The following is a 27,912-nucleotide window of genomic DNA, read 5'->3' on the forward strand; positions in this document are numbered from 1 at the left end:
TCTCGGTTTGAAATCATTAGCCATTGATGAAAGTGCTTATCTGTAATGCATTTGAGATTCAAAGCAAACATTTGTTTGTTCTTACACATCTAGGAAAACTTAACATTCTTAAACTTTTTATTTCCTTGCTTCCTCACACCTAACTTTGTCTAACTTAAAAGATGTATTTCAATTATAAGTTAACTGTGGTTGTTGTTAGGTGTTGTGGCATTGAGTACAAATTCATTAGCGACCCTTTGTACACCCTCGTCAACTGACACTCTTGAGCCTGTTGCTGCAATCACTGTGTCTGTCCATCTCATTGAGAGTCTTCCTCTCTTGTGCTGATTCTTCAACAGGAGTGGAAGCTTTGCCTCCAAGAAGCATTCTGGCTGCACTTTGTACAAGCCATAACTATTTGTTCTTTTGGTAGTCTACAGGATATTCAGTACCTTTTTTCCCAATGCTACTACTCAAAGGCATCAAAATTCTTCTGTCATCCTTATTCATTGGATTCACTCTCAGATACATAACAAGTGGTTGAAAAGACCATAACCTTAATCAGGCACACTGTAAGCTTCACACTGACATTATTACACTTCAATATTTTGGGGAGATCCCTGATAACAGACTTGCCAAAGCAATAAATGTCCTGACCTCTTGACTGCTTGTTCTGTCAACCGAGGGTGCCAATTGTTGACTCAGGCAAGAGGAAACTATTGACAGTTCAGTCCTTTTCCCATCTATCATGATACTGCCTATTGGCCCAAAGGTGAGGAATTTTGTTTTCTTAATATTGAGATGTAATGACATACTTTGGACATGTTGGCAAGGTAGGGCAAGTCCCTGGAGAGGGACATTATGCGTGGGAGGGTGGAGGGACAGTCACAAGAGAGAAAGACCCTCGATGAGATGAATTGATTCCGTGACTGGGGTAATGAGGGTAAGTGTGTCAGAGACAGTAAGATTGGCACAAGATAGAACAGGGTTTGAGACTGTTGTACATAGGGTCACTGTGAATCACAGGCAACTTGACTTCACATGACAACAACAATTCATATTGATTAATGGTAGTTTCATTGAAAACAGTGTTGAAACACTACTCCTCTTTTCTCCTTTATTTTTAGTATTTTCCTAGACAAGTAGAAAGCGTAGCTATGGCTTTCTTTAGCATGAAACTAGGTGAAAAGGAGAAAAAAAAATCCAGACAACTTGTTTAGATATTCATCTTGGTATTTAACTAAATTTGAGAATTTATGGTAAAAGTTAAGCAAAATTTTAGATTCTCAAAATTGTCAGTTTAAACGTTTTTGAATAAATGAGATTTTTGGTAAAGAAATCTTGTTAATTGGCTGTTACTAAAATTGATGTCAGGATTTTATCTTACTAAATTATCAAGATTGCCTAGTTTGAGTAACCATCTTCTTACGTGCTGTTGAGGTGGCTCTGACTTATAGTAACCCCTACCAACAAAACAAACTTTTCCAATCCTGTGCCATCCTCACAGTCTCCTCTGATTGTGATTTAATTCATTGTTGCAAGCACTGTGTCACTTCATCATGTTAAGGGTCTTCTTTTTCATTGGCCCTTCTACTTTCAAAGGTGGTTGTTGTTGTTATGTGCCATTGAGTCGCTTGTGACTCATAGCTACCCTATGCACAAGAGCCCTAAACACCATTCTATCCTGTGCCAAACTTGCCGTCTCAAACACATTCATTCCCACCACTCCACTCACAGAATCGATCCATCTCATTGAAAGTCTTCCTCTCCTGTGCCGTCCCTCCACTCTCCCAAACATGATTTCGCTTTCCAAAGACCTGTCCCTCCTTGCAATGTGCCCAAGGAGCACTCTGGCTTCACCTTCTCCAGGACAAACCTATTTGTTCTTCTAGCAGTCCATGGTATTTTCAACACTCCTCTCCAGCACCACAGCTCAAAGGCATCAATTCTCTATCATCCCTATTGCATAGCACGTAATTGCGAAGACTATAGCCTGGATCAGGCGCACCTTAGTGTCCAGCCTGATGTCGTTGCTCTTCAGTACTCTTGAGAGGTCCCTCAGAGCTGACTTTCCCAATGCAATTTGTCTCCTGATTTCCTGGCTTCTGTTACCAAAAGTGTTGACCTGTGGAACCAAGTAAACTAAAACTTAACTATCTCAATCTCTTCACCATCCATACTGATGCTGCCAGTTGGTCCAGTAGTGAGAATCTTTATTTTCTTGATGTTGCGCTTCAATCCATATTGAAGGCTGCAGTCCTTGACCTTCTGCTTCAGGTCCTCCTCAGTTTCAGCAAGAAGGGTTGTGTCATCTGCATAACGCAGGTTGTTGATGACTCTTCCGCCAATCATGATGCCACATTCCTCCTTGTACAGCCCAGTGTCTCAGATGATCTGTTCTGCGTACAGATTGAAAGGTATGGAGACAAAATACATCTCTAACTGACCCCCTTCTTGATTTTGAACCATGTAGTGTCCCTTGCTCTTTTCTGACGACTGCCTCTTGGCCCAATTATAGGTTTTGCATTAGCACAATCAAATGTTCTGGGATTCCTATTCTCAGAGTCAGCCGTGGCTTGTTGTGATCCACACAGTCAAAAGCCTTTGCATAGTCAGTGAAGCACAGATAGACATTTTTATGGTATTCTCTGCTTTCTGCCAAGATCCATCTAACATTAGCTGTAATATCCCTAGTACTATGACCTCTTCTCAATCTAGTCTGCAGATCTGGCAGTTCTTTGTTGACATATTGTTCCAGACATTTTTGGATAATTTTCAGGAGACTCTTGCTTGCATGTGATACTAATGATATTGTTCAGTAATTTCCATCCACAACTAAAGCCAAAGAGGTGGAAATAGAAGATTCCTACCCACTTTTGCAGTCAGAAATTGATCAAACATGCAATCAAGATGCATTGATAATAATGGGTGACTGGAACGCAGAATTTTCAGCAGAATCTTGCTTGCACGTGGTATTAATGATATTGTTCAATAATTTCCACCAACAACTAGAGCCAAAGAGAAGGAAATAGAAGATTTCTACCAACTTTTGCAGTCAGAAATTGATCAAACATGCAATCAAGATGCATTGATAATAATGGGCAACTGAAACACAAAAGTTGGGAACAGGGACGAAGGATCAGTAGCTGGAAAACACAGACTTGGTGAGAGAAATGAGGCTGGAAATAGAATGATAGAGTTCTGCACATTCAGTGATTTATTCATTGCAAATACCTTTTATAAGAAACATAAACACAGGCTATACACATGGATTTCACCTGATGGTATGCACAGGAATCAAATAGATTACATTTGTGGAAAGACTCGGTGAGAAGCTCAATATCAGCAGTGAAAATCAGTCCAGGTGCTGGTTGTGGGACAGACCACCACTACTCATATGCAAATTCAAGCTGAAGTTGAGGAAAATTAAATCAGGTCCACAGGAACCAAGATTTGACTTTTAAGTCTGTCCCATTCGAATTTCAAAACCATCTCAGGAACAGGTTTGAGGTTTGAGCACCAAGGAGCGTAGACCAAATAAGCTCTGGAAGGATATAAAGAAAATTGTCCATGAAGAATGCAAAAGATCATTACAAAGGCTGAAGAAGAAGAAAAAAAGACCAAGATGGATGTCTTGACTCTGAGTATTGCATTAGAGCACCAAGAAGCCATAGCTAAAGGAAGAAATTAAGAAATCAAAGAGCTGAACAGAAAATTTCAAAAGGCAGCCTGGGACGACAAAGCAAGACACCATAATGAAATGTGCAGAGAGCTGCAGTCAGAAAATCAAAAGGGCCAAACTCGCTCAGTGTTTTTTAAGCCGAAGGAGTTGAAAAGCAAATTCAAGCTACAGATGGCAGTACTTAAGGATACTTTGAGGAGAATGTTAAATGATCCAGGAAGTATCAAAAGAAGATGGAAAGAGTACACAGAGTCACTGTATTAGAAGGAATTGGCTGACACAGAGGAATTTCATTAAATAACATATTAGCAGGAGCCTATGGTGATGAAGGAGGAAGTTCAAGTTGCTCTGAAGGAATTGGCAAAAAACAAGGCTCCAGGAGTTATTAGCATACCAATTGATTTATTTCAACAAGCAGACGCTGCCCTGGATGTGCTCACTAAGTTGTGCCAAGAAATCTGGAGGACAGCCAGCTGGCTGACTGACTGGAAAAGATGGATATTTTTTCCCATTCCAAAGAAAGGTGACCCAACAGAGTGTGAAAATTATTGAACAGTATATTAATATCAGAAGCTCTGGTGGCCTAATGGTAAGAAGCTGCACTGCAACCCCTGAGGTGTGCGGTTCGAATCTACCAGATGCTCTCCTGGAGAAGGAAGGTGACCCCACAGAATGTGGAAACTATAGAACAATATCGTTGATTTCACATGCAAGCAAGATTCTGCTGAAGATTATCCAAAAACTACTGGAACAACACATCATCAGAGAACTACCAAAAGTCCAGGCTGGTTTTAGAAGGGGTCGTGGTACTAGGGATATTGTAGCTAATGTTAGATGGATCTTGGCTGAAAGCAGGGAGTACCAGAGGAATCTGTACTTCATTGACTATGCAAAGGTGTTTGACTGTGTGGACCATAATAAGCTGTGGATGGGAATCCCAGAACACTTGATCATGCTAATGCGAAATCTGTACTTGAACCCAGAGGCAGTCATCAGAACAGAGCAAGGAAACACTGCATGGATCAAAATTGGGAAGGGCGTACGCCAGGAATGTGTCCTGTCTCCATACCTTTTCAACCTGTATGAACAGATCATCCGAGAGGCTGGGCTCTATGAGGAGAAATGCAGCAGCAGGATTGATGGAAGAATCATCAACAACCTGCATTATGCAGATGACACAACCCTGCTTGCTGAAACTGAGGAGGACCTGAAGTGCTTGCTGCAGAGGGTCAAGGACTGCAGCCTACAATATGGATTGAGGCTCAATGTCAAGAAGACAGAGATTCTCACCACTGGACCAATTGACAGCATCATGATGGATGGTGAAGAGATTGAGCTTGTTCACAGCTTTAGTCAGCTTGGCTCCACAATCAACACTCTTGGCACCAGCAGCCAGAAAATTAAAAGACATATTACGATTGGAAAGTCTGCTGTTAGGGATCTCTCTAAAGTACTGAAGAGCAACAGTGTGTCTCTGGAGACTAAGGTGTGTCTAGTACAGGCCATGGTCTTTGCAATTACTTGTTATGCGTTAGAGCTGGACAATGACCAGGGAGGATATAAGGATAATTGATGCTTTTGAGCTTTGGTGCTGAAGAAGAGTTTTGAGAATACCATGGACTGCTAAGAAAACAAACAGATTTCATCCTGGAGAGGGTTAAACCAGGCTCTCCTTGGAGACAAGGATTCTGAGGCTTTGTCTGACATACTTTGGTCATGTTGTGAGGAGAGACCGATTCTTGGAGAGGGACATCATGCTTGGGAGGGTGGAGGGCAGGCGCAGGAGAGGAAGGCCCTCTGGGAGGTGGATTGATTCGGTGACTGGGACATTTGGGATGAGTGTGTCTGAGACAATGAGATTGGCACAGGACAGAGCAGAGTTTAGAGCTGTTGTACATAGGGCCGCTATGAGTTGCAAGCACCTCGATGGCACATAACAACAACAACATCATTTATATCACTTTCAAGGGTAGAGGGAGTTTTTACAGCCTAGTGGTAAGGAATTATGCTGCCAACCCAAAGAAACAAAGTCAAAATCTACCAGCTGCTTGGTGGGAGAATGATGAGCAGTCTTCTCCTGTGTGATGTATAGCCATAGAAACCCACTGGAGGGTATTAGCTGTGAGTTGGTTGCAGCCCACGGCACTTAACACTAACTCTACCAAGCATAATGTCTTTCTCCAGGGATTTGGAGCAGACAGATAATAGTCAAAGGAATAAGTCTCATAATACTCCTAAGGAGCATTCTGACTGCATTTTTTCTGAGACGGATTTGTTTATTCTTTTAGCAGTCCATGATATATGCAGTATTCACAGGCATCAATTCTTTGCTGTTCTTCATTCTTTATCCAGTTTAAACATATGTGAGACCGCTTGCATGGGAAGAGATTGCCAGTCTTTCTTCAAAGAGCAAGTGAGGAGCAATCGATCTAATCAAACCCTCTCTGCCTTTTGATTAGCAGCACAACTTCTCACCAACTAGGCCACCACCAGGGGAACTCCCCCTTTTTCTTTCTTTCCTTTTTTTTTTTTTTTTTTTGTAATGAGACTACTGTAAATACTGTGACTTGAGGCCAGGCACAGCTACCAAGTCTAAACTGGTATTTTTGGTCTTAAGTACTTTAAAAGATTCTTTGCAGCAGATTCACCCTAGGTAATAATTGGATTGTTTTGATTACTATTTTCATGAATATTCATTGTGATTAAGTAAAATTAAGTCCTTGAAAACTACAATCTCTTCTCTGTTTATCTTAATGATCTTTATTGGCTTAGCTGTGAGGATTGTGCTTTATTTTGAAATATATCCATACTGAAGGCTTCATGAGTATTTCAGATATTCCTTCCTTTTTTGCAAGATGACATCTGCATACTGGTAAAATGAGTCTTCCTCCAGTTCTGATGCTACATTTTCTTACGATCAGTTTCTTTTTTTTATTTATTCAACATACAGGTATGGTGGAAACTTTTTCTGATTTTAAACCATACAAGTATCCCCTTGTTTTGTTTGCACTGTGTTTGTTGGACTACATGTTCTCTTGAGTGTTCTGAACTTCTCTTTCATCATAAGTGTACCCATAATTTGTTAATGACCCATACAGTAGAATGAATGTTTTTGCATAGTCAGTAAAACACAAGTATACATTTATCTAATTTGGCATACTCTATTTAATGAGGGACCTCTGAGTGTGGTCCATAGAGTGCTTTGCTTGTAGTTCAGTGGTCACACCTCCAAGGTAGTTCATACATGCTCCAGATTGTCTTATTTCCTCTGTAATTGTGTCCTCTGAAACCCAGTGGAGGGTTTGCTGTAAGTCATTTCCCACTCAACAGCACTGATTTTGAGTATTTTGGAGTGACATTAACGATTTAATTTCCCGTTCTTTTGATTCATCTTCTCTTGGAGTGAGGACATATAGAATCTTTAGTAGGTTGGTCACATAGCTGCCTTCCAAATTTCTTCATATGGCATCTTTTTGCTGCAACATTTCAGTTAGTATTCCATTATTCCTGTGACTTTGCTTTTCATTGATGATTTCAGCGCAGCTTGGACATTTTTTTTCAGGACCAATGATTCTTGATCATGTGCTGTCTCTCCTAAAATGGTTGAGCATCAACCAGTTCTTACTGGTCCAGTTACCATCTTCTTGTGATGCTTCCTGCATAATTCAATATTTTGCCCATAAAATCCTTAAGTATTAAAACTTGGGGCTTACATTTGTTCTTCAGTTCTTTCAGTTTGAGCAATGCTAAATATGTTCATCCTTTTGTTTTTTTAACTCAAGGTTTGTACACATTTCTTTATAATACTTTGTCTCATTGACCTGTTCTTTGAAACCTGTTTAGCGATTTAATGCCTCATTTCTTCATTTGTTTTCACTTCTCTCTTCTAGAACTAGTTTCAGAGTCTCTTGTTACATCCATTTTGATCTTTATTTTTCTGTGACTTTAGGTTTTTATCTCCTATGATCTTGATAGTATCTCAGATCTTACCTAGTCTTCATTTATCAAATCTGTTCCTGAGATAATCTTTAAATTCAAGTAGGATATATTAAAAATTTAGCTCTCTTGGACTTGTTCTAATTTTCTTCAGCTTCAACTGAATTTTCTTAAGAGCAATTGATAGTCTGTTCTACAGTTGGCCACTGGTCTTACTCTGACTGATGATACTGAGTTTGTCCACCTTTCTTTCTTTAAATGTGGTAGATTCTTTGGTATTCTATCTGCCAAGCTCCATGCATATGGTTTCCATTTATGCTTTTAAAATATGATGTTTTGAATAAGTAAGTCACTTGTCACACAAAATTGTCTCTTGATGTTCAGTCTCATTTCTCTTACAAAGCCCCTATTTCCTAATCGTCATTCCTTTTTTTCTCATCCTTATTCATTGTCTAGCTTTCAGAAGCATAGCAAGTAATTGAAAAAACTATGGCCTGAGTTGGGCACGCTTTAGTCTTCAAAGTTGACATCATTGCTCCTCAGTAATTTGGAGAGGACCCTGACTGCAGACTTTTCCAGTGCAATATGTATCCTGACCACTAGTACCAGTGGTATTGTCTATCCAAGTAAGATAACATCACTGACAGTTTCAGTCATTCTTCCATCTATCAGTGAATAAGGATGATGGAAGAGGAATTGATGCTTTGATCCTGTGGTGTTGGGAGATACTGAGTGTCCCATTGCCTGCTAAAAGAACAAGCATATATTTTGGAGGAAGTACAGTCAAAGTGCTTCTTTAGAAGTAAAGATGACAAAACTTTGTCTCATATACTTTGGGCATGTTGCTAGGAGAGGTTATTTCTTGGAGAAGAACATCATGCCTTGGAAAGGTAGAGGAATATGAAAAGAGAGGAGGACCCTCGACCAGATGAGTTAACAGAGTGACTAGAGCAATGGGCTCAATATGTCAGAAGTGCTGAGGATGGCACAGGATAGGGTTCAGATTGTTATTCATAGAGTTGCTCTAAGTTGTTTTCCACTCGGTGGCACATAACAACAGTCTTTTGTTTCCAACTTTTGCATTTCAGCCACTGGTTATTACTGTAGCTCAGTTGAGACAGTGACTACAGCAGTGGGCTAAGCATATTAGAGATGATAAGGATGGCACAGGATAAGGACAGGGTTCAGATTTGTTAAAAACAGTGGTTGTATGTTTGGTCCATTTCAGGCTTCAAAATTTGGTAGAGAGATTCAAAATTTTTCATCTTTGGTCTTAGTCCGTAAGTGTGAATAATAATTGTCTTAGCAGGTCTTCCTTTTTTCGTATGGGTATTATCTTATCATTGACACTTTAGGATAGGTCTTGAAATATTTTTTTTTATTTTAAGTGGTTAGTTAACTGTGTTGGTAATTTATCATTTTTATGTGATACGATCGTTGCATTTTTGTTACATTATTTTTCTGATAATCTTTCAATCCCCCCTCCCCCTCTAAATTCCTTTAGGAAAAGTTGGCAGCTAAGAGAAAACTTAAGAAAGAAAGAGAGGCTCTTGGTGATAAGGTAAGTAAAATTTTTAACACTCTTCTATTGAGAAATGTTTTGCACAGGAGAGAAAGAGCCAAAAATCAGTAGAATGAAATGCACTACATGATACCATCATTAAACTAAGCCATTTGATTGCATTATTAAGAATATTTACCTAAAAAAAAAAAAAGAGTATTTACCTAGATCATAGTGTTCTTATAAAGATTTGTGTGTATGAACTTAATAATCTAAAGCAAAAACGAGAGCTTTAAAGGGCAAACAGTTCTACTCATGGCCTTCGAGTTGAAATGGACTCGTAATTATTTTTACAGCAGGTTTTCAGAGGTTGTAAATCACATGGGAGGAGATTTCCCATCCTTCTCCTGCTCAGATGTGTAAGAAGATATAAAATTAAGATAACAAAGCATTCTATTCTCTGTTCAGCTTAATAACACACTAGCAAATAATGTTGGAAGCCCTCTGTGTGCTTCTAATTGTATTCCTCTCCACAGATAAACACTATGAAATTTGTGTTTGTTATTCCCTTGCAGTTCTTTATGATTTTTATGCCTGTATTCCTAAACTTTAAATGATCCTGTTTATCTTATGCATCTTCAAAATCATAAGTAAATGAATGAATACTCTTTAACTTGCTCATTTTAGTTAACTTGATGTGATCGAGGGACAGTAACAGCTTCCTGACTTTGAGAATAAGGGAGTCCTCAGTTTGAGTCTTACAACTTAGGACAAAGATTCTTTGCTAGGCAAGAATGGGGAAAGAGGACAGAGTGGCATCTGGAGGGATGTGGGATGTGGAAGAAGGATGAATTTACACAGGTTGTGATCCTGTGAAGATGTGTGAGGAGAGAGAGAAGCCTAGATGGAGTCTGGCACGGAAAACAGATAATGCAACAAGAAAGGCTTTGACTATTTTTGTATTATCAATATGAAGTAGAAGATTTCTGCTGAAAAGTCTTAAAAGAATTAAATACTCAGCAGTATAGCAGAATTATTTTCATTTAGTTATATTTTATTTATAATTACTCTTAGATTATAATTTATGCCAGCAAAATTATTAAACCATGCTGCAATAATCATTCTTTTCTTTTATCTTAAGAAGTAATACCAAGTAACATCTTTGAGAAAAGGAAAAAGAAAAGATCATTCAAATCAAACATTCTATTTTATCATCTATTTACTTTGTAGTGTTAGGTTAAACTGTCTGAAATATCCAATAATCGACTGTTTTGATCTGAGAAATTGTATCAGGTAATGCTAGTGTTTTGTTTTGGATTTTTTAAAAATATTTTTGTGATCATTCTTTTATTCATTTCACACATATATGCAGTTTCTGCCTTGACATTTGTGCATAGGACAGTTAATCTCCCAAATTTTCATAATCTTTTATTAATCTTCATTGACTAAGACTTCAAGAACAGTTTATCATTCTCAGTTATAGCAGATTAATATACTGATCACCATTTGAAAATAGTGTCTTTTTTTTTTTTACTAGAAGATAACTTCTAGGACTACTTCCTTTAAGAAATTAAGATAATCTTTTTCTCATACGGTAATAAAAATATAAAGCTCTAAATAGGTCTCATCTCTAGTATGCTAGTATGCTTAGTATTTCCACTTAGTTTTAGTCATAATTCTGTGTTTCTCCTCTTTCATTTAACATTTTATTTATCATTAATTGGTCATTTTTCTTGATTCTGATGAAATACCATAATTTTCATACCATATACCATTTTACCCTGTTGGACATTTGTATTTTCTTTTTATTTCTTTTTCATTTTGAACAGTTCTAAAACATATCCTATAAATATTGTTCCTTTCCCCTTTTTACTCCTTAAAATAAAGAAATAGATGTAATTACTGGAAAGTTCTGGTAGCCATCAAATAGAAATAAATTTGTACCTTTTTTGATGTCTTTCTGAATAGCTTTCTGGAGCTATTAGAACAAAGCTACAGGCACATGCATTTTGTAGCTTTTCCTTTTGATTTTTTTCTTATTCATTGATATTTTTCTCCGTGGTAGAGAATTACTTTGATCCCTACATCTTCTCTTTGCTGCTACCGCCTAATTTTAAGCCATTTTTTTTCTGTATTAGCAGTTCCTTCAGCATATATACAGCTCTATGTGTATGACTCATCATAATTATCAGTGTGATTGTTGTAGCATGGGGTTGAAATGAGTAATGGATTCGGTTTATTATTTTTAGAGTTCTTTTAGAAGTGTGCTGAAGTTCACTAGTGTACTAAAATATATTTCTAAACTTTCATTTTTTAGGCTCCGCCCAAACCTGTGCCCAAAACTATTGACAACCAACGAGTATATGATGAAACCATAGTAGATCCTAATGATGAAGAGGTAATGTTAGAAATCTCAAATAAATTTAAATGACCACATTTGTTCGTTACCTGTGCTTGTGCAGATACTTTGTTTAAAACGCTGGTGAAGTTGTATAATGGATTTATTTAGATAAGATATTGGCATACTGTTCATAATTTAAATTCCCAATAATATTATAGGAAAACAAGCATTTCTTTCCTAGAAATTATTATTTTTATGCCTAGATATACTTTTATGTTTATTATTTAATATTTGGTAATACTATTGATAATAGCTTTTTATATGAGGAAGACATTGGTATTTAACTTATTAGACATGTTTTTGGTGGGTTTTTTTCCCATTTTATTTATTGTGAAAAACATGTATGGGGATACAAGGGTGTGAGGATTGGGAGCAGAAAGGTAAGGATGAGCAGGGATGAAATTGCAGGGCTGTGTATAATTTGGTGGGCAGGGGGAGTAGGTGAAGGAAATGAGAAAGACCCAGTGGGGCCAGAAGAAACAGGATAATGGTGAGCATAGTCCACTGGTGATTATTGTTTGTTTGTTTGTTTTTAACAAAGAAATTGTTTTATTCACTTGTGGGTTTCCCATTTGAGAATGGAGCACAGACTGTCTGGCTTCTTCGTGCTGAACAGGGGTGTTGATGTGGAGCAGGGAGGGGGAAGGGGAGTCCGTATAAATACCTTACTGGAGGTCCTGAGTTGAAGCTACTTGCCTTCTTGTTCTGTTAGAAGATATTTCCCTGATGTTTACTGCCCTCTGGACTGCAAAGTATTTGCCATGGTGGGTCCAGTGGAGATGGCTGGCTGAACCCTGAGGCTTCATCCTCCTTTGCTTCCTTAACTGGCAGTTATATTTACCTTTTGTCTCTGGAACTGGGTCAGGGTTCAGGTCTGAAGTAAAACTCAGTGTTAAGGTTACTTATAGGAAAGGGAGCAAACCTCCCACTCTAGGCTAAGGGACCTGTGGGCCCTGGCCACAGTGAGTGCATGGGGTCCTGGCAGGCACAGAGAGGAAGTGGGACACACCCATGTTCCCCCCAGAATCCTCTTCCTCCTGATGTTGAGCTCCAGTCCACACTGATGACCAGCAGTCAACCGCTTGGCTGTTTGGGCACATTTAAGTTGTGTTGCCTGCCTCAATGTGGCTGGCCAAGCCTGCTCACCACGCCACATCTCCTGCTGCCGCCATCTTGGTTCAAGTCAAGTCTATTCTGCGGCAGTGTGGAGGCCCGGCCACACCAGCCTCAGGGCCTGGTGTCAGCATCTTGCCTCAGTACATAATTTGTTCAAAATAAAATAATCTTTCTTCATAGGTTGCTTATGATGAAGCTACAGATGAATTTGCTTCTTACTTCAACAGACAAACTTCTCCCAAGATTCTCATCACAACATCAGACAGACCTCATGGGGTAAACATATTGTTTAGTATATAGTTCTTGAACTCTTAATTTCATATATTACATTACTTTGAAAACTATATTCAGAAAAAGTCACTGTTTTTGATAATATCTATGAACAAAATATAGTACTGGTGATTCACTAAACATGATTCTTTATGGTAGTGTTTCTTAATATTTGTACTATTCCACATTTTTGGATAATTTGTATTCTGGAAGTCCATCCTGTGCATTATAGGATGGTTAACAGTATACTTAGCCTCTGTCTCCTAAAAGCAGTGGCACATGCACTTTATTTCCATTCATAATACTAAAAAATGCCTTCAGATTCTGCCAGGGACTCCTGGGAGGGCAGAATCATTCTCGGTTGTGAACCAGTCCTATATTAGACTATCTGCCTTTAATAAAGGATGAGATGCTACTTAGACCTCATTCTTTCCCTAGTCTTGCTCATCATGTTCATTCCAACTCATAGTGACCTTATCGGATGATACTGAATTCCTCTGTACAGTTTCTGAAGCTGAAAATCCTTATGGAAGGGAACTGCCTCCTGCAATGTGACTAGTGGATTTGAACTTCCAACCTTTAGGTTAGCAGTTCAACAATTAACCTATTACACCGAAAAAGAGTTTCTTTTAGTAATAATCATTGGAGTCTCTTGGTGGAACAGATGGTGAGTGCCATTGATTGCTAACTAAAAGGTTGAAGGTTCAGGTCTACCTAAAGGCATATAAAAAAAAGGCCTGGTGATCTATTCTAAAAAATCAACAATTGAAACTATTCTACTTTGAGATTTTTGTGATCTGTAAGAGTTGGAGTGGACTTGATGTTATGTAATAACTATTCTTTCCCTAATGTTTTACCACAGTTTTTTTCATGTTTGTGGATTTTTGTTACTTTGTTTTTCAGAGAACAGTAAAACTCTGTGAACAGCTTTCCACAGTTATACCAAATTCACATGTTTATTACAGAAGAGGACTGGCTCTGAAAAAAATTATTCCTCAATGTATCTCAAGAGATTTTACAGATCTGATTGTTATTAATGAAGATCGTAAAACACCAAGTATCCTTCACTTTCTTGTTCTGCTTATTTTAAAATATATTTAAAAGAATAGGGATTCAGAAAGAATAAGTTACCTGTAACATTCAGAAAATAATTTATTTAGCAAGAAAATTATACCTTTCTATATAAAATTCTGTAGGGAGCTCTGGTAGCCTAGAGGTAAGAAGTTGTTTTGCCAACTCAATAGGCACATGGTTCGAATCCACCAGCTGATTTGTGAAAAAGACTGGCAGTCTCCTCTCATGTGACTTAAAGCCTATAAAAACCTGCTGGAGGGTCATCTGTGAGTTGGTTCCACACAACCACAAAACACATAAGGTTCTATGAAATGATGTTTTTCTTCCTTCTGCAAATGTATATCAGGTAACATGCTCTGAGCAAAGCATTATTTTAATGATTCCGTAAAAGATTTAGAGATAAAAGAAGCCAGCAGAAAACTCATACTGTAGTAGGAAAAGATAGATTTGTAAAATAACAAAATGTAATGTGACGAGTAGGGATTACACTATCAATCCAAAAGTACGCAATTCAAACCCACCAGCTGCACCATGTGAGAAAGATGGGCAGTCTTCTGCACACCTGCCTCTGAAAATCTACTGGAAGGTCAGCTGTGGGTTGGTTCCAGTTCAACAGTACACATCACAGCTAGTACAATGAAATAAAAAGATAGAGGATACAGTGGAAACACATTGACTTATAAACTCTACACTAGGCATATCAAGGGGAGAAGAGCTTTATATAAGAGTTCCTTGAACTGAGTCTGTGTAGGTGTGAAAACCATATAGAAAGCCTGACTTGGTTGACAGTCTGCAAGTAGTTTAGTCTGACTAGATTTTTTTCTTGCTAGTGAATTGGAACTGACAACAGTGGGTTTGGTTTCTATTTTAGCATTAGCTATATTTTGCTATAATGCTGGTATCATAGGGTTAAGTTTTTCAGGTATGTCATCAATCCTCTATTTAGTCGTTTTTCATTCATGCTAGTGAATGTCAAATCCAAGGTGAATGTGTCACCTGATTCTAAGATTATTTCTGTCTGTTTTGAGGTAAGAGATTATGTAAGAATATAGAGGCTTGTTTGTTGGTGCACCTATTGTTTTACTTAACAAATGGTACGTGTGAATTCAGTTTCTATAAAAGTAACTGAGGTGAAAATCATTAAAGCTAAAAATTTATGAAAACTAGAATGAAGATTTTGTAGTATGACCAGTTTCTTGTTTGGTTTTGACTTCACTGAACCCTTCTTTTTAATAGGTTAAAAGACTATTTTTAAAAATGAAAATTTATGATTTATTAATTTATGGTGTTAAGACACAGTTTTATTCACTTGTACAAGTTGCTTTCCAGAAACTGAAGTAAGCTAAAGCCAGTTGGTGATGTGGCACTGTGTTAGGCATATTATAATTTTACTTAATTGCTGGTTAATGCATCAAAGTAACTAAGATCTCTTGTATACTTAAATATTCCATGGAAGATCTGTTTTTAGGATAGTGGCTGCCCTAATTCTTTTTTTCTTCCCCCATTTTTCCCTCCACCTGAAAATAAACTTTCCAGATTTTATTCTCATCTGTCAGTAACTCTTTGGGTTACTAACCCTGATACCCACCTTTCCTGACTGTATGTTCAACTTGAATGGCTCCTTCTTGGTCTGTTTGCAGGTACTACATAAGCACAATTAGATTTTCTGGAATTCCATTCTTCTCAATGTTAGCCATAGTTTATTGAGATCCATACAATCAAATGCATTTATGTAGTCAATAAGATACATATAAACATCTTTCTGGTATCCTCTGCTTTTAGCTTTTATCAACAATCCTATCTTATTTGATTTCTCTCTTTTCTGGAGTTGAAGATCAAGTTTCAGAGTCTCTTCTGACATTTATTTTGGTCGGTTTTTTAAATTTTTGTTTTGTAATTTTAAGTCCTTTGCTTGCTTCCTTATAGTACCCTTGATAATATCCTACATTCTTTGGTCATTTTTGTTCATTGGATCAAATTTATACTTGACATAATTTTAAACTGAAGTGGGATAAGTTCACAGTTACAGTTTGACTCTATAGATTTCTTAGTTTCTTCAGCTTCAGCCGGAACTTGCATATAGTAATTGATGATACCTTCCACAGTCACCTCATGGCCTTGCTTTGACTGCTTTGTCTTATTTTACAAATGTAGTCTTTGATGCTTGTGTAATTCCATCAGGTAAGGTCCATGTATATAGTTGTTTCGGGGTTTTTTTAAAGGTATTTGCAATTAATAAGTCATTAATTCTACAAAATTCTATCATCTAATTTCTGTCACTAAGGCCATAATGTATCACTATTTCAGGAGATATATAACATTGAGAAAGTGCTGTCAAGGCCTCGCCAAAGTCCTGAAGAGTAATGGTGTGATTTTAAAGACTAAAGTGTGCCTGATTCAAGTATGGTTTTTACAGTCACTTGCTATGCATTTGACAGTTGAGCATTGAATAAGGATAACAAAAGAAGAAATGATGCTTTTGATCTATGTTGGAGAAGAGTGTACTACATATCCCAAGGACTGCCAAAAGAACAAACAGATCTGTCTTGGAGTTTAGCCAGAGTGCTCCTTAAAGACAAGGGCGGTGAAGCTCCATCTAACTTATTTTGGGGATGTCAGGAGAGGCTCTTCCTTGGAAAAGAACATGATGCTTGGGAAGGTGGAAGGTCAGTGAAAGAAGAAAACCCTCAGTGAGATGCATTGATACAATAACTGTGGCAGCAGGCTTAAGTGTGTTAGGGATGATAAGAATGACACAGGGTAGGACTGGGTTCAGATTTGTTGTTCATAGGGTCACTATGAGCCATGCTCACCTTGACAGCACTTAACAACATCAGTTAGTAATACTTCTTAATTGAATGTTTGTTCAATTTTTAGTACAAAAGTGAATAGAAATCCTCAGTTTCTTCATCCTTAGTTTTAGAATTTTGCTTGGTCTGTATATTTAACTATTTGTATTAATAGGTTTTCCTTGTATGGATATGGATATTGTCCTATTACTGATAACACTGTTCTTCACAATAGATCTTGAAATGTTCCTTGATGAATTTGACACATTCCTCTTAAGTTGTCATTTCCACCATAGAAAACCCTTTGACTAGCAGTCCGGTTTCTTGTTAGGCGTCAAGTTGATTACAACTCCTAGTGACCTGATGAACAACCTTGGTCTCTTACCTTCAGCTGTGTCAGTCCATGTCATTGAGGGTCTTCCTCTTTTTAGCTGACCTTTCCCATCATGATGTCTTTATCCAAGCACTGGATAGTAATGTGCCCAAGATACGGGAGATGAAGGAATATCTGGTTCTACTTCTTCCAAGACAGACTTATTTGAGGGGTCATTTATTTTTGTGGTTGGTTTTGGAGTTCTTTTGCAATCCACAGGATATTTAGTACCCTTTTCCAGTGCCACAAATTAAAGGTTTCTGTTCCTTTTTTGGTTTTTCTTACTCATTTTCCAACTTTCATATACATAGAAAACAATTGAAAATACTTGGTTTGATGATTGCCTTTGAGTTGAGCGTGACTCATAGCAACCCTGTGAACAAAAGGCCTGAAACCCCTCTACAACCCATAGTTTCCAGAGGCATGTTCTTTAGGAAGCTGATGCCACTCCTGTTTGGATCAAAAAAATATCTCTTCAAACTTGTAAATGAAACTCTACTACTCTTTTAGAAAGATGAGTGATAGGTAGAACTGGAATTTCTTAAGGAATGAGGAAGGGAAAAATACAGGTTAATCTTTGCTTCAGTGTTGAAAAAAAATGTAGATCAATTAAACTAAATAAAAAAGCATCTAATGATTTCAAAAGATAAGTTTCTTGGCTTGGCTAGCCACTTTTCTCACCTTTTAAATAAAGGAACTATGATTCTACATAGTTATTTGTACTGTCAGCAGATTGTAAGAAGTTTTGCCGTTTCTTTCTTTTGGCACTAAATGCCAGTCCAGTCAGCATGACAAAAATGCCTCCATATGTTTCCAACTGAGAGATAGCTGGGGTGCAGAGAGCTCTGCCAGTTAAAAGATCAGGTGCGTGTGCCTCCCATGGTTAAGATTTAGTACCACCTTTTTATAGCTGTTGGGGGCTATTGAGTCACCAACAACTCATAGCGATCTGTGAACAACAGATCTGAATCATACTCTATCCTGTGCCATCCTCACAATCTCTGATGTGCTTGAGCTCATTGTTACATTGATTGGGTTAGTCCATCTTGTTGGGGGCCATCTTCTCTTTCACTGACCCTCTGCCTTTCCCAGAATGCCGTGCGCAAGAACTGGCCTCTCCTGAAAACATGCCCAAAATATGAGGCAGTTTCACCAACCTTGATTCTAAGGAGCACTTTGGTTGCACTTCCTTCAGGACAGACTGATGTACTCCTCTGACAGTCTATTGGATATTCAGTACTCTTCTCCCAACACCATAACTCAGTCATTGATTCTTCTTCTGCCATCCTTATTAATAAATGTTGTTGTTACTGTTGATTGCCTTCGAGTTGAGAACACCTATGAACAAAAGGCTTGAAAACCCTCTACAACTATCAATATTTATCAAAGTTCATAGAGTTTTTGGAGACATGTTATTTAGGAAGTGGATGCCACTCCTGCTTCCAAACCTGTCACAGTTTGGTATTATTGTTATGTGACATTGAATCGCTTGCAATGTATAACACACCTATGTACAGCAGCTCTAAACCCTTCCCTGTCCTGAGCCAGTCTCACTAACTCCTACACACCAACCCCCATAACTCCAGTTACTGTATCAATCCATCTCATTCTGGGTCTCCCTCTCCTGTGCTGTCTGTCCACCCTTCCAAGAATGATGTCCTTCTCCAGGGACCGATCTCTCCTGGCCATGTGCCAAAGTAAGTGAGGTGGCGCTTCAAAATGCTAGCCTCCCAAGGGAAGACTTTGCTTCACCCTCTACAAGACAGACCTAATTGTTTTCTTGGCAGTCTGTGGTATGTTCAAGACTTCTCCAGCACCACAACTCGAAGGCATCTATTCTGTCATCCTTAGTTCTTGTCAAGTTCTCTGAAGTATAACAAGTAATTGAGAAGACCATGGCCTGGATTAGGCATACCTTTGTATCTAGACTGACATCATTGCTCTTCAGCACTCTGGAGAGATCCATGACAGCAGTTTTCCCAAAGCAATTCGTCTTTTGATTTCCTGACTGCTTGTGTTAAAAGAGTGTTGATTGTGGATCTGAGCAAGCTGTAATTGTTAACAACCTCTATCTCTTCTCCATCTAATATGGTGCTGCCAGTTGGCCCACAAATTTCATTGGGAAAATCTGTTGTCCGGGATCTTTGCAAAATGCTATAAAGCAATGATGTCAATCTAGAGATTAAGGTACGTTTGATCCAGGCCATGGTCTTTGCAGTTACTTGCTGTGCATCAGAGCTGGACAGTGACTTAGGATGACAGAAGAATTGATGCCTTTGAGTTGTAGTGTTGAAGAAGAGTATTAAATATATACCATGTACAACCAGGAGAGCAAATAGGTCTGTCTTGGAGAGGGTGAAACCAAGTTTCTCCTTGGAGGCAAGGATTTTTAAGCTTCATCTCACATACTTTGGGCACATGGCCAGGAGAGACCAATCTTTAGAGAAGGACATCAAACTTAGAAGGATGGAGAGAGACTGTATAAGAGGAAAACCCTTGATGAGATGGATTGTCATGGTAACTAGAGCAAAGGGGGAAGTATGTTGGAATCACTGGCTCAGGATAAGGCAGAGTTCAGAGCTATTCTATGTAGGGTAATGGTAAATCACATGCAACTCGATGGCACATAATAACAACAGGAGCTATAAAGATTTTCTGTAAGAGAGGTGAGTGCTGAGCAGTTAAGAACTAGCAGAGGGATGTTTGAGGGAATTGCTTTGATGACAAGTGGAGTCTTTTTTGAGGAAATACCATACACAGCAAAATTTACACCAGTTTGCAATTTATGCATATACCATATAGTGACATTGATTACAGTATTTAAGTTGTACAACTGTTCTCATCCTCCTAATGAGTTACTTCTTTTCACTCGCATAGACTCACTGTCCTCTAAAATCCTATCTAATCTTGGGAATTGCTGTTGTGCATTTGATACATAAATTTTAAATGCTCAAAACAGACAGTTTTTATTAGTTAAGCCATTGCTTAGTTTTACGAATACTTCAGAAGATTTAAAGATTAATTTAGGCAGTAGTTTAAGGATTCATCAAACCTCTCTTGTATCTCCAGGAAATCTGGAGTCTAAATTTGAAATTCTGTTCTGCATTGTCCCCATTTGGGTCAAAATTCTGCTATAGAATCTTTGAACAAGATGTTCAGTATGTTCAATAAAGTTAGTCAGGTTTTGTTCCATTCTTTTGGTAATTTATTTATTTATATTTATATATATACACACACACACATATACATATATACACACACGCGCGTGGGCACACCTATACATATGTAATTTTCTTTCACAGCAAAGAATGTTATAATGTTGAGTATTTATTAGTATCTTTGTTCTCTTGATGGATCAGATGAGAGAATAGTATAAAATTAGCTACACATGCCAAGATTCTTAGAGTGTGTAGGATTTTTTTGTCTTCTACTTAGCACTTGAGAAACTATTGTTACATGTAGTGTACTTGCAGAACCAAGGCCTAAATCCAGAGTTGATTTACATAATTCTGTTAGAAAAATAGCCTTGAAATGGTGAGAAGTTGGTCCAACCAGTATGTGTTCTTAATCTGGGTGAAAAAGCTGAAGGAACTCATGTACTAAAACAGTACAGTGAGGGTACTGAAATAACTGTAGATATAAAAGTTCTTGTAAAATTTTGTGGGGGAATGAATATGAAGGTAATCTGGATTAACAGAAGTTTGCTCAGCTCCACAGTCAACACTCTTGGCACTAGCAGTCAGGAAATCAAAAAGCGTATCGCGATGGGAAAGTCTGCTGTTAGGGACCTCTCTAAAGTACTCAGGAGCAACAGTGTCTCTCTGGAGACTAAGGTGCGCCTGATACAGGCCATGGTATTTGCAATCGCTTGTTATGCATCAGAGAGTTGGACAATGCCTAGGGATGATAGAAGGAGAGTTGATGCTTTTGAGCTGTGGTGCTGGAGAAGAGTACTGAATGTACCATGGACTGCCAGGAAAACAAACAGATTCATCTTGGAGAGGATTAAACCAAGAAACTCCTTGGAGGCAAGGATTCTGGGGCTTCGTCTGGCATACTTTGGACATGTTGCCAGGAGGGACGAGTCCTTGGAGAGGGACATCATGCTTGAGGGGGTGGAGGGACGGCGCAGGAGGGGAAGACCCTCTATGAGATGGATTGACTCGGTGACTGGGGTAATCGGGATGGGTGTGTCAGAGGCAGTGCGGTTGGCGCAGGATAGAGCAGGGTTTAGGGCTGTTGTGCATAGGGTCGCTATGAGTCGCAAACGACTCTATGGCACATAACAACAACAACAATCTGGATTAACAGATGCATTGATATTATTATAAAGAAATAAGATAATGTTTGCTTTTTAAAACTCATATAGATACATATTTTAAACAACCTTGATTCTGGCTGCCATTTAAGGTCTCATCCTTTTCGAGATCTGTGAAATAAACTCCTTAGGCTCTTAACCTTGCTGGTTATAGGTAAATATATTAAATTTTTAGTTTAGCATAATTCTCTGTGGATAGTATGTAGTTACTCATTGATTAATTCTAATTTGTGGTACTATAGTCCCAAGAGGAAAAGGTTGTCTCTTGAGAAACATTAAGAACTTTGACTTTCAGGAGAGAACTTAGACAAGAGTCTTGGTCCTAAGGGAAAATTACTCAGTGCTGACAGAGTATCCTAACTATATAAAACATATAAAGTCATGTATCTTTAGTGTTTTGAACATAAAGGTAAAATATGTGCATTACAGGACTATTCTACAACCTTGCTTTCATACTTTTGCAAGAATAGTTGTTATGTACTCTCAAGTCAAAACCAATCCATAGCTAACCCTCCAGCAGGTTTTCAGGGGCAGTAAATCACATGGGGGGAGATTGCCTATCTTTCTCCTGTGGAGCGGCTAGTGTCTTTCAATTGTGTGCCTGCCTTTGGGTTGGCAGCCTAGCTCCTTACCATTACACTACCAGAGCTCCCTTCAAGAATGGTAGGCAACATTAATTTTTTTCTACTTTAGTTGAATGTCTAATATAGTACACTGATGATGCCAAGTAGTTTACCATTTTGTGAAAAAGGCAGATATTATAGGTTACTCTTTTTTTTTTTTTCTTTTTTTAAGATTTAGGCTGACTTGCATGATTTACATTTTTGAGGTGGTAGGAAATTTTTCATAAACTCAGAGGAATACATTCCCCCACCCATTAACAACCCAGGAGCTGCAGATTTTAGGGCTTTTTGAGCCTACAAGGGAGCCTTGGTGGGCCAGTTGATAAAACATTGGGCTGTTAACTGAAGAATTGGTTCAAATCCACCAGCCAATCCATAGGAGAAAAATGAGCAGTCTGCTTCGCATTAAGGACCTTATGGGGCAGTTTTAAGTCAGAATTAACCTGATAGTTATTTTGGTTGGCGTTTCCAGTTCACTCAGCAGTGCGGTAGATAAAAGGCCTAGTGATCTACTTAAAAATCAGCCATTGAAATTCTGTGGATTATTAGGATTTGATACACATTGTTAGGTTGCCAACAGTCAGAAATAATTGAATAGCAATTGGTTTGGTTTGATTTGAGGTCATACAAGGACTAGTTATTGAAATAATTTAAGATTTAGGTTACAGCATTTCATTATGTTCTTAACTTTATGAACAGATGGAATTATTTTGAGTCACTTGCCACATGGTCCAACAGCTCATTTTAAAATGAGCAGTGTTCGTCTACGTAAGGAAATAAAGGTAAGTTTCATACATTCTTTGATTGGTATTGACTGACTTACCAGAATTTCACTTACGTAGAAACTGACTGAGTTAAAGCAAACAGGCATTATCTTTCATTGCTACAAAATACTGATTTCCTAGTAGTTTCTTTACAGCACATTTACTAATAACAGCTTAGATGTTAATTGTATTTTTTAAATTTGGTAAGCTTTTTGTGATAGTTGATTAAACTTTCAGTTTTTCATATAATTGTAAAGAATCTGATACTTGAAATTGGAGGGGGATATGGTGGTGTTGCCAGCTAGCTTAATTTATAATGTTTCTCTTTTCTTAGCGAAGAGGCAAGGACCCCACAGAACACAAACCTGAAATAATTTTGAATAATTTTACAACTCGGCTTGGTCATTCCATTGGACGTATGTTTGCATCTCTCTTTCCTCATGACCCTCAGTTCATTGGAAGGCAGGTTGCCACATTCCATAATCAACGGGATTTTATTTTCTTCAGATTTCACAGGTAAGGAATGTGTTTTAACTCTCAGGACTGAGTTTAATCATGAAGAACATTTTGAACATGAATCTGTTTGATAATATAACAAATATTCTAGATGGGGAAAAGAAATGTGAATACATCCAGCTATTTTCCTGAGTCCTTAAATTTTCTTTTTCTTTGAAGATACATATTCAGAAGTGAAAAAAAAGTGGGAATTCAGGAGCTTGGACCACGCTTTACCTTAAAATTAAGATCTCTTCAAAAAGGAACGTTTGATTCTAAGTATGGAGAGTATGAATGGGTACATAAGGTATGTGGTTAACGTCTTAAAATTTATCAGGAAGTCTTTTAAAATAACTATGTGCATTAACACTTGGTATTTACCTTAAGTTCTACAGGTAGTTCCTAGGTTATAGCCATCCTACTTACCCTTTTTAGTGCAGCACTTCCAGTCACTTCTGTCACAGCCAACAAAGTGAAATAGGAATAGAATTTTTTTACAATTGGGTGATTTGTTATATAACCATCACAGAAAGAAATTACAGGTCAAAGGCCAGGAACGGGAGATTGAGAAAAGGTGCTATGAGGTCTTTCATGAGCCTGGTATATGTGACTGGGTTACTAAGCTTAACTATGGAGGGCCAAATAAAATTAAATCTGAGTGGTTGGCTGTCATTTCTGAACTGCCATCTTTGAAACCCTGCTTTAATAGTATGAAAATATGCTCTTATTTTAAGTGTTTTGAACCAACCAAACAAGTCCAAATACATAATCACTTTTTGTACAGCTTCCAAATTAAAAATTAAGCCTCCTCTTTCACTAAAGTGTTAAGAGTAAATAAAAATCATATACACCTGTCCCAACTAACTCCAAAAAAGTGTATAAAGGCACACTTGGGAAAAGATCTCATTAGTAACCTAAGGACTGCCTGTATATTTGATCCTTTATTCCCCATTAGCTCTAGTGGTGTAGTCTCTAGTAAAGTGCACTTCTAACCGAAAGGCAGCACATCTCTGGTTTGAATCCACCAGCTCAGTTTCACAGAAGATAGGCAGTCTCCAAGATTGCTTATGAGTTGGAATGGACTCAGTAGCAGCAAGTTCAAATCTAATTTGAGCTAGAGAGGAACCATGGTAGTGTAGTGTTTAATGTGGTGTGCTGCTCACCAGAGTTGGTGGTCTGAATACACTAGCCATTCTGTGGACGAAAAATGCAGGCTCTTCCAAAGATTTAGTCTCAACCACCTAATGAAGGGTCACTGTGACTAAAAATCAGCTACACAGTACTGGGCTTGTTTTTTGCAGCTAGATAGAAACAATCTCTGATTTGGTATTTGGGTCTGAAGATTAATGTTGGTAGCACAAACAGGTAAGGGCTTGATTATCAGCTGAAAGCTTGGTGGTTCAAACCCACCCAAAGTGCTGAGGTGCAGTGATTTCAGTTTAAAACCAAGGTGTGCTTGATTCAGGCCATGGTCTTATAGTCATATATCTAAGAGATTGACAGTGCATAAGGATGGCAGTGAATTGATGTCTTTGAGTTCTTTTGGAGAAGAGTACTGAAGGTGAAAAGAACAAACAGATCTGTCTTGGAGAAAGTTTAGCAAGATTGCTCCTTAGAGACAAGTATGGTGAAGCTTCATCTCATTTACTTTTGGCATTTTTTAGGAAGGGATATTCCCTGGAAAGGAGACATAATGCTTATAAAGGTAGAAGGTCAGTGGTAGAGGGGAATACTCTGAATGAGATGGATTGACAGACTGTAGCAGTGGGCTCTTATGTTGGCAATGATGAGGATGGCACAGGATAGGAGAGGATTCAGTTCTTTTGTTACTAGGGTTGCTGGACTTGACAGCACCTAACAGCAGTAGCTATGGTATAAAGAAATGTTCAAAGAGATGGAGTTAGAAAATAAAATGGGAAGAACGTGCTTGACATTTCTCAAGCTGAAAGAACAAATTCAGCCCTCAAGATACAATGCTGAAGGAGGCCATAGGCAAAATCTTGACAAATCCAGGAAGAATTGACATGGAACCGTTTCAGGAAGTAGCTTATGAACAAGAATCAATGGTAAATAAGTTGTTAAAGCTGCACTGAAGGCATTGGCAAAAAATAAAGCCTCAGGAATTGGTGGAATTCCAGTTGACATGTTTCAGCAAACAGATGCAGCCCTGGAAGTGCTCGTTAGTCTGTGTCAAGAAATTTGGAAGAAGACCACCTAGCTAACTGACTGGATGAGATCCATATTTGTTCCCATTTAGCAGATTTTGGAAATGATCAGATATCACTAATACGTGCAAGTAAAATCTTAATGAAGATTATCTAAAAAATAACTAGTACATCAGCAGAAAGCTGCCAGAAATTCATAGATTTAGAAGAGACTTTGACACCAGGGATATCATTACCGATGCCACATGGATCTTAGTTGAAAGTAAAGTATACAAGAAGGATGTCTATTTGCGTTATTGACCATGTAAAGGCTGTGTGGCAAATTACTGCTAATATTGAGAAGAATGAGAAGCCTAGAACACTTAATTGTGCTCATGCAAAATCTATGCCTAGACCAAGAAGCTACTGTCCAAACAGCAGGGAAACACTGCATGGTTTAAAATTTAGAAAACTGTGTCATACATATTCACTTTGTATGCTGAGCAAATCATTTGAGAAACTATGTGAAGAACAATGAGGTACCAAAATTGGAGGAAGTCTATGAACAATCTGCATTAAGCAAATGACTTGGAAATCTTGCTGCAAAGATCTAAGACAAAAGCCTACAACATGGATTACATCTGACATCAAGGAGACAGAAATCCTCGTCACTGGACCAATAGCCAACAACATGATAGATGGAGAAAAGATTGAAGTTGTCAGTGATTTCATCTTGCTTTGATCCACAATCAATACTCATGTTATCAGCTTTCAAGAAATCAAAAGATGTGTTGCATTGGGTAACTCTGCTGTGAGGACCTCTCCAGGTATTAATGAGCAGAAATGTCAGCAGGGCGTGATCATTGCCCAGCGGAGCGGGGGCAGCACTTCCCTCACTCTTGTTACATTAAAGATCTTTAAAGTAGAAAAAAAAAAAGGTCAGTTTAAAGACTAAGGTGTACCTTATGCAAGCTATGATCTTTTCAGTTACTTGTTATGCATCTGAAAAATGGACAGTGAAAGGATGGCAGAACTGGTACCTTTGAGTGGTTCTGCTGGAGAAGAGTACTGAATATCTTAAGGAATACCAAAAGAACAAGGTGTGTCTATTGGAGAAAGTGCAACCAGGGTACTTCTTAGAGGCAAGAATGGTAAAGTCAGTCTCACATACTTTAGGATGTTAAGAGGGGCAAGTCATTGAAAAAAGCCATCAAGCTGGGAAGGGTCGATGGTCAGTAATAGAGAGGAAGACCCACACAGTGACTGTAACAGTGAGCTTGAGCACATATCAGAGATGAGAACGGTACAGGGAAGGGCAAGATACAGATCCATTACTTATAAGGTTGCTATGAGTAGTCATCAACATAATGGCGCATAACAAACTTAGCCATGGATGTTTTGTCAAGTTTGAGAGTCATAATCTTAAACCATGAATGAAAATATATTTCAGGGAGATGGATTTAGGAAGTCAATCCTCCCTGTCTCCTATAAAATAAAAAGGTACCATATAAAATACCATTGATTTGATAGCTTATATCTGAAGCTTCCTTGACTTCTGTGATTCCAATCACATCAGCTGCTAACAGTTTCTTATGCTGTGTGACCAGTGCCTGTTTAGTGGTAATGTTTCCCGAGCGAAGGTGATGTGTCCTTTAGAACTGGTGTGCAGCCTTGGGGTCTTCACGTTTGCCTGTGGGGTGGCCGAGGATTTTCAGTGCCCATTGTGTTGTCCTGCTTCTCCGCCCACCAAGATCTCTTTCTGCCCTCTCTATGCATCCCGTGAATGATTCCCACGCAGTCTTGGGGTCTTCACATTACCTGGGGGGGAGGGGGGAACTGGGATTTTCAAGGTACATTGTGCTGTCCTTTCTTCTCAACCTGTGAAGACTTCTTTCTGCCCTCAACCACTTGGCCAACTGACTGGAAGAGATCTATATTTGTTCCCATTCCAAAGAAGGGTGACCCAACAGAGTGTGGAAACTATAGAACAATATAATTGATTTCACATGCAAGCAAGATTCTACTGAGGATTATCCAAAAACGACTGGAACAGCACATCAGCAGAGAACTGTCCGAAGTCCAGGCTGGGTTTAGGAGGAGTCTTTGTACTAGCGATTTTGTAATTAATGTTAGATGGATCTTAGCTGAAAGCAGGGAATACCAGAAGGCTGTCAGGTATTAACCTGTGTTTCATTGTAACCTGTGTTTCATTGATTATGCAAAGGCGTTTGCCTGTGTGGATCGGAACAAACTGTGGCTGACTCTGAGAAGAATGGGAATCCCAGAACACTTGATTGTGTTAATGCGAAACCTATACTTGACCAAGAGGCAGTCATCAAAATAAAGCAAGGAAAAATACTGCATGGTTCAAAATTGGGAAGGACTTATGTCAGGGATTTGTCGTCTCCAAACCTTTTCAACCGATATGCAGAACAGATTATCCGGGA

At 38.4% G+C, this 27,912-nt stretch overlaps 1 protein-coding gene across 1 annotated transcript in view; it reads left to right on the plus strand.

Annotated features, from left to right (window-relative positions):
• Positions 1-27,912, plus strand: part of RPF1 (ribosome production factor 1 homolog (S. cerevisiae)) — a 31,782-nt gene that overhangs the window by 1,573 nt on the left and 2,297 nt on the right. The window contains exons 2-8 of the mRNA XM_006898357.1: positions 9,102-9,158; positions 11,416-11,496; positions 12,796-12,891; positions 13,789-13,942; positions 22,762-22,844; positions 23,161-23,342; positions 23,502-23,628. Coding sequence (XP_006898419.1) covers positions 9,102-9,158; positions 11,416-11,496; positions 12,796-12,891; positions 13,789-13,942; positions 22,762-22,844; positions 23,161-23,342; positions 23,502-23,628 — 780 coding nt within the window. The remainder of the gene's footprint in view (positions 1-9,101; positions 9,159-11,415; positions 11,497-12,795; positions 12,892-13,788; positions 13,943-22,761; positions 22,845-23,160; positions 23,343-23,501; positions 23,629-27,912) is intronic.

Source organism: Elephantulus edwardii, unplaced genomic scaffold, assembly GCF_000299155.1.
Source record: "Elephantulus edwardii isolate Elephantulus edwardi_28Jun2011 unplaced genomic scaffold, EleEdw1.0 scaffold00227, whole genome shotgun sequence".
Taxonomy (NCBI): domain Eukaryota; kingdom Metazoa; phylum Chordata; class Mammalia; order Macroscelidea; family Macroscelididae; genus Elephantulus; species Elephantulus edwardii.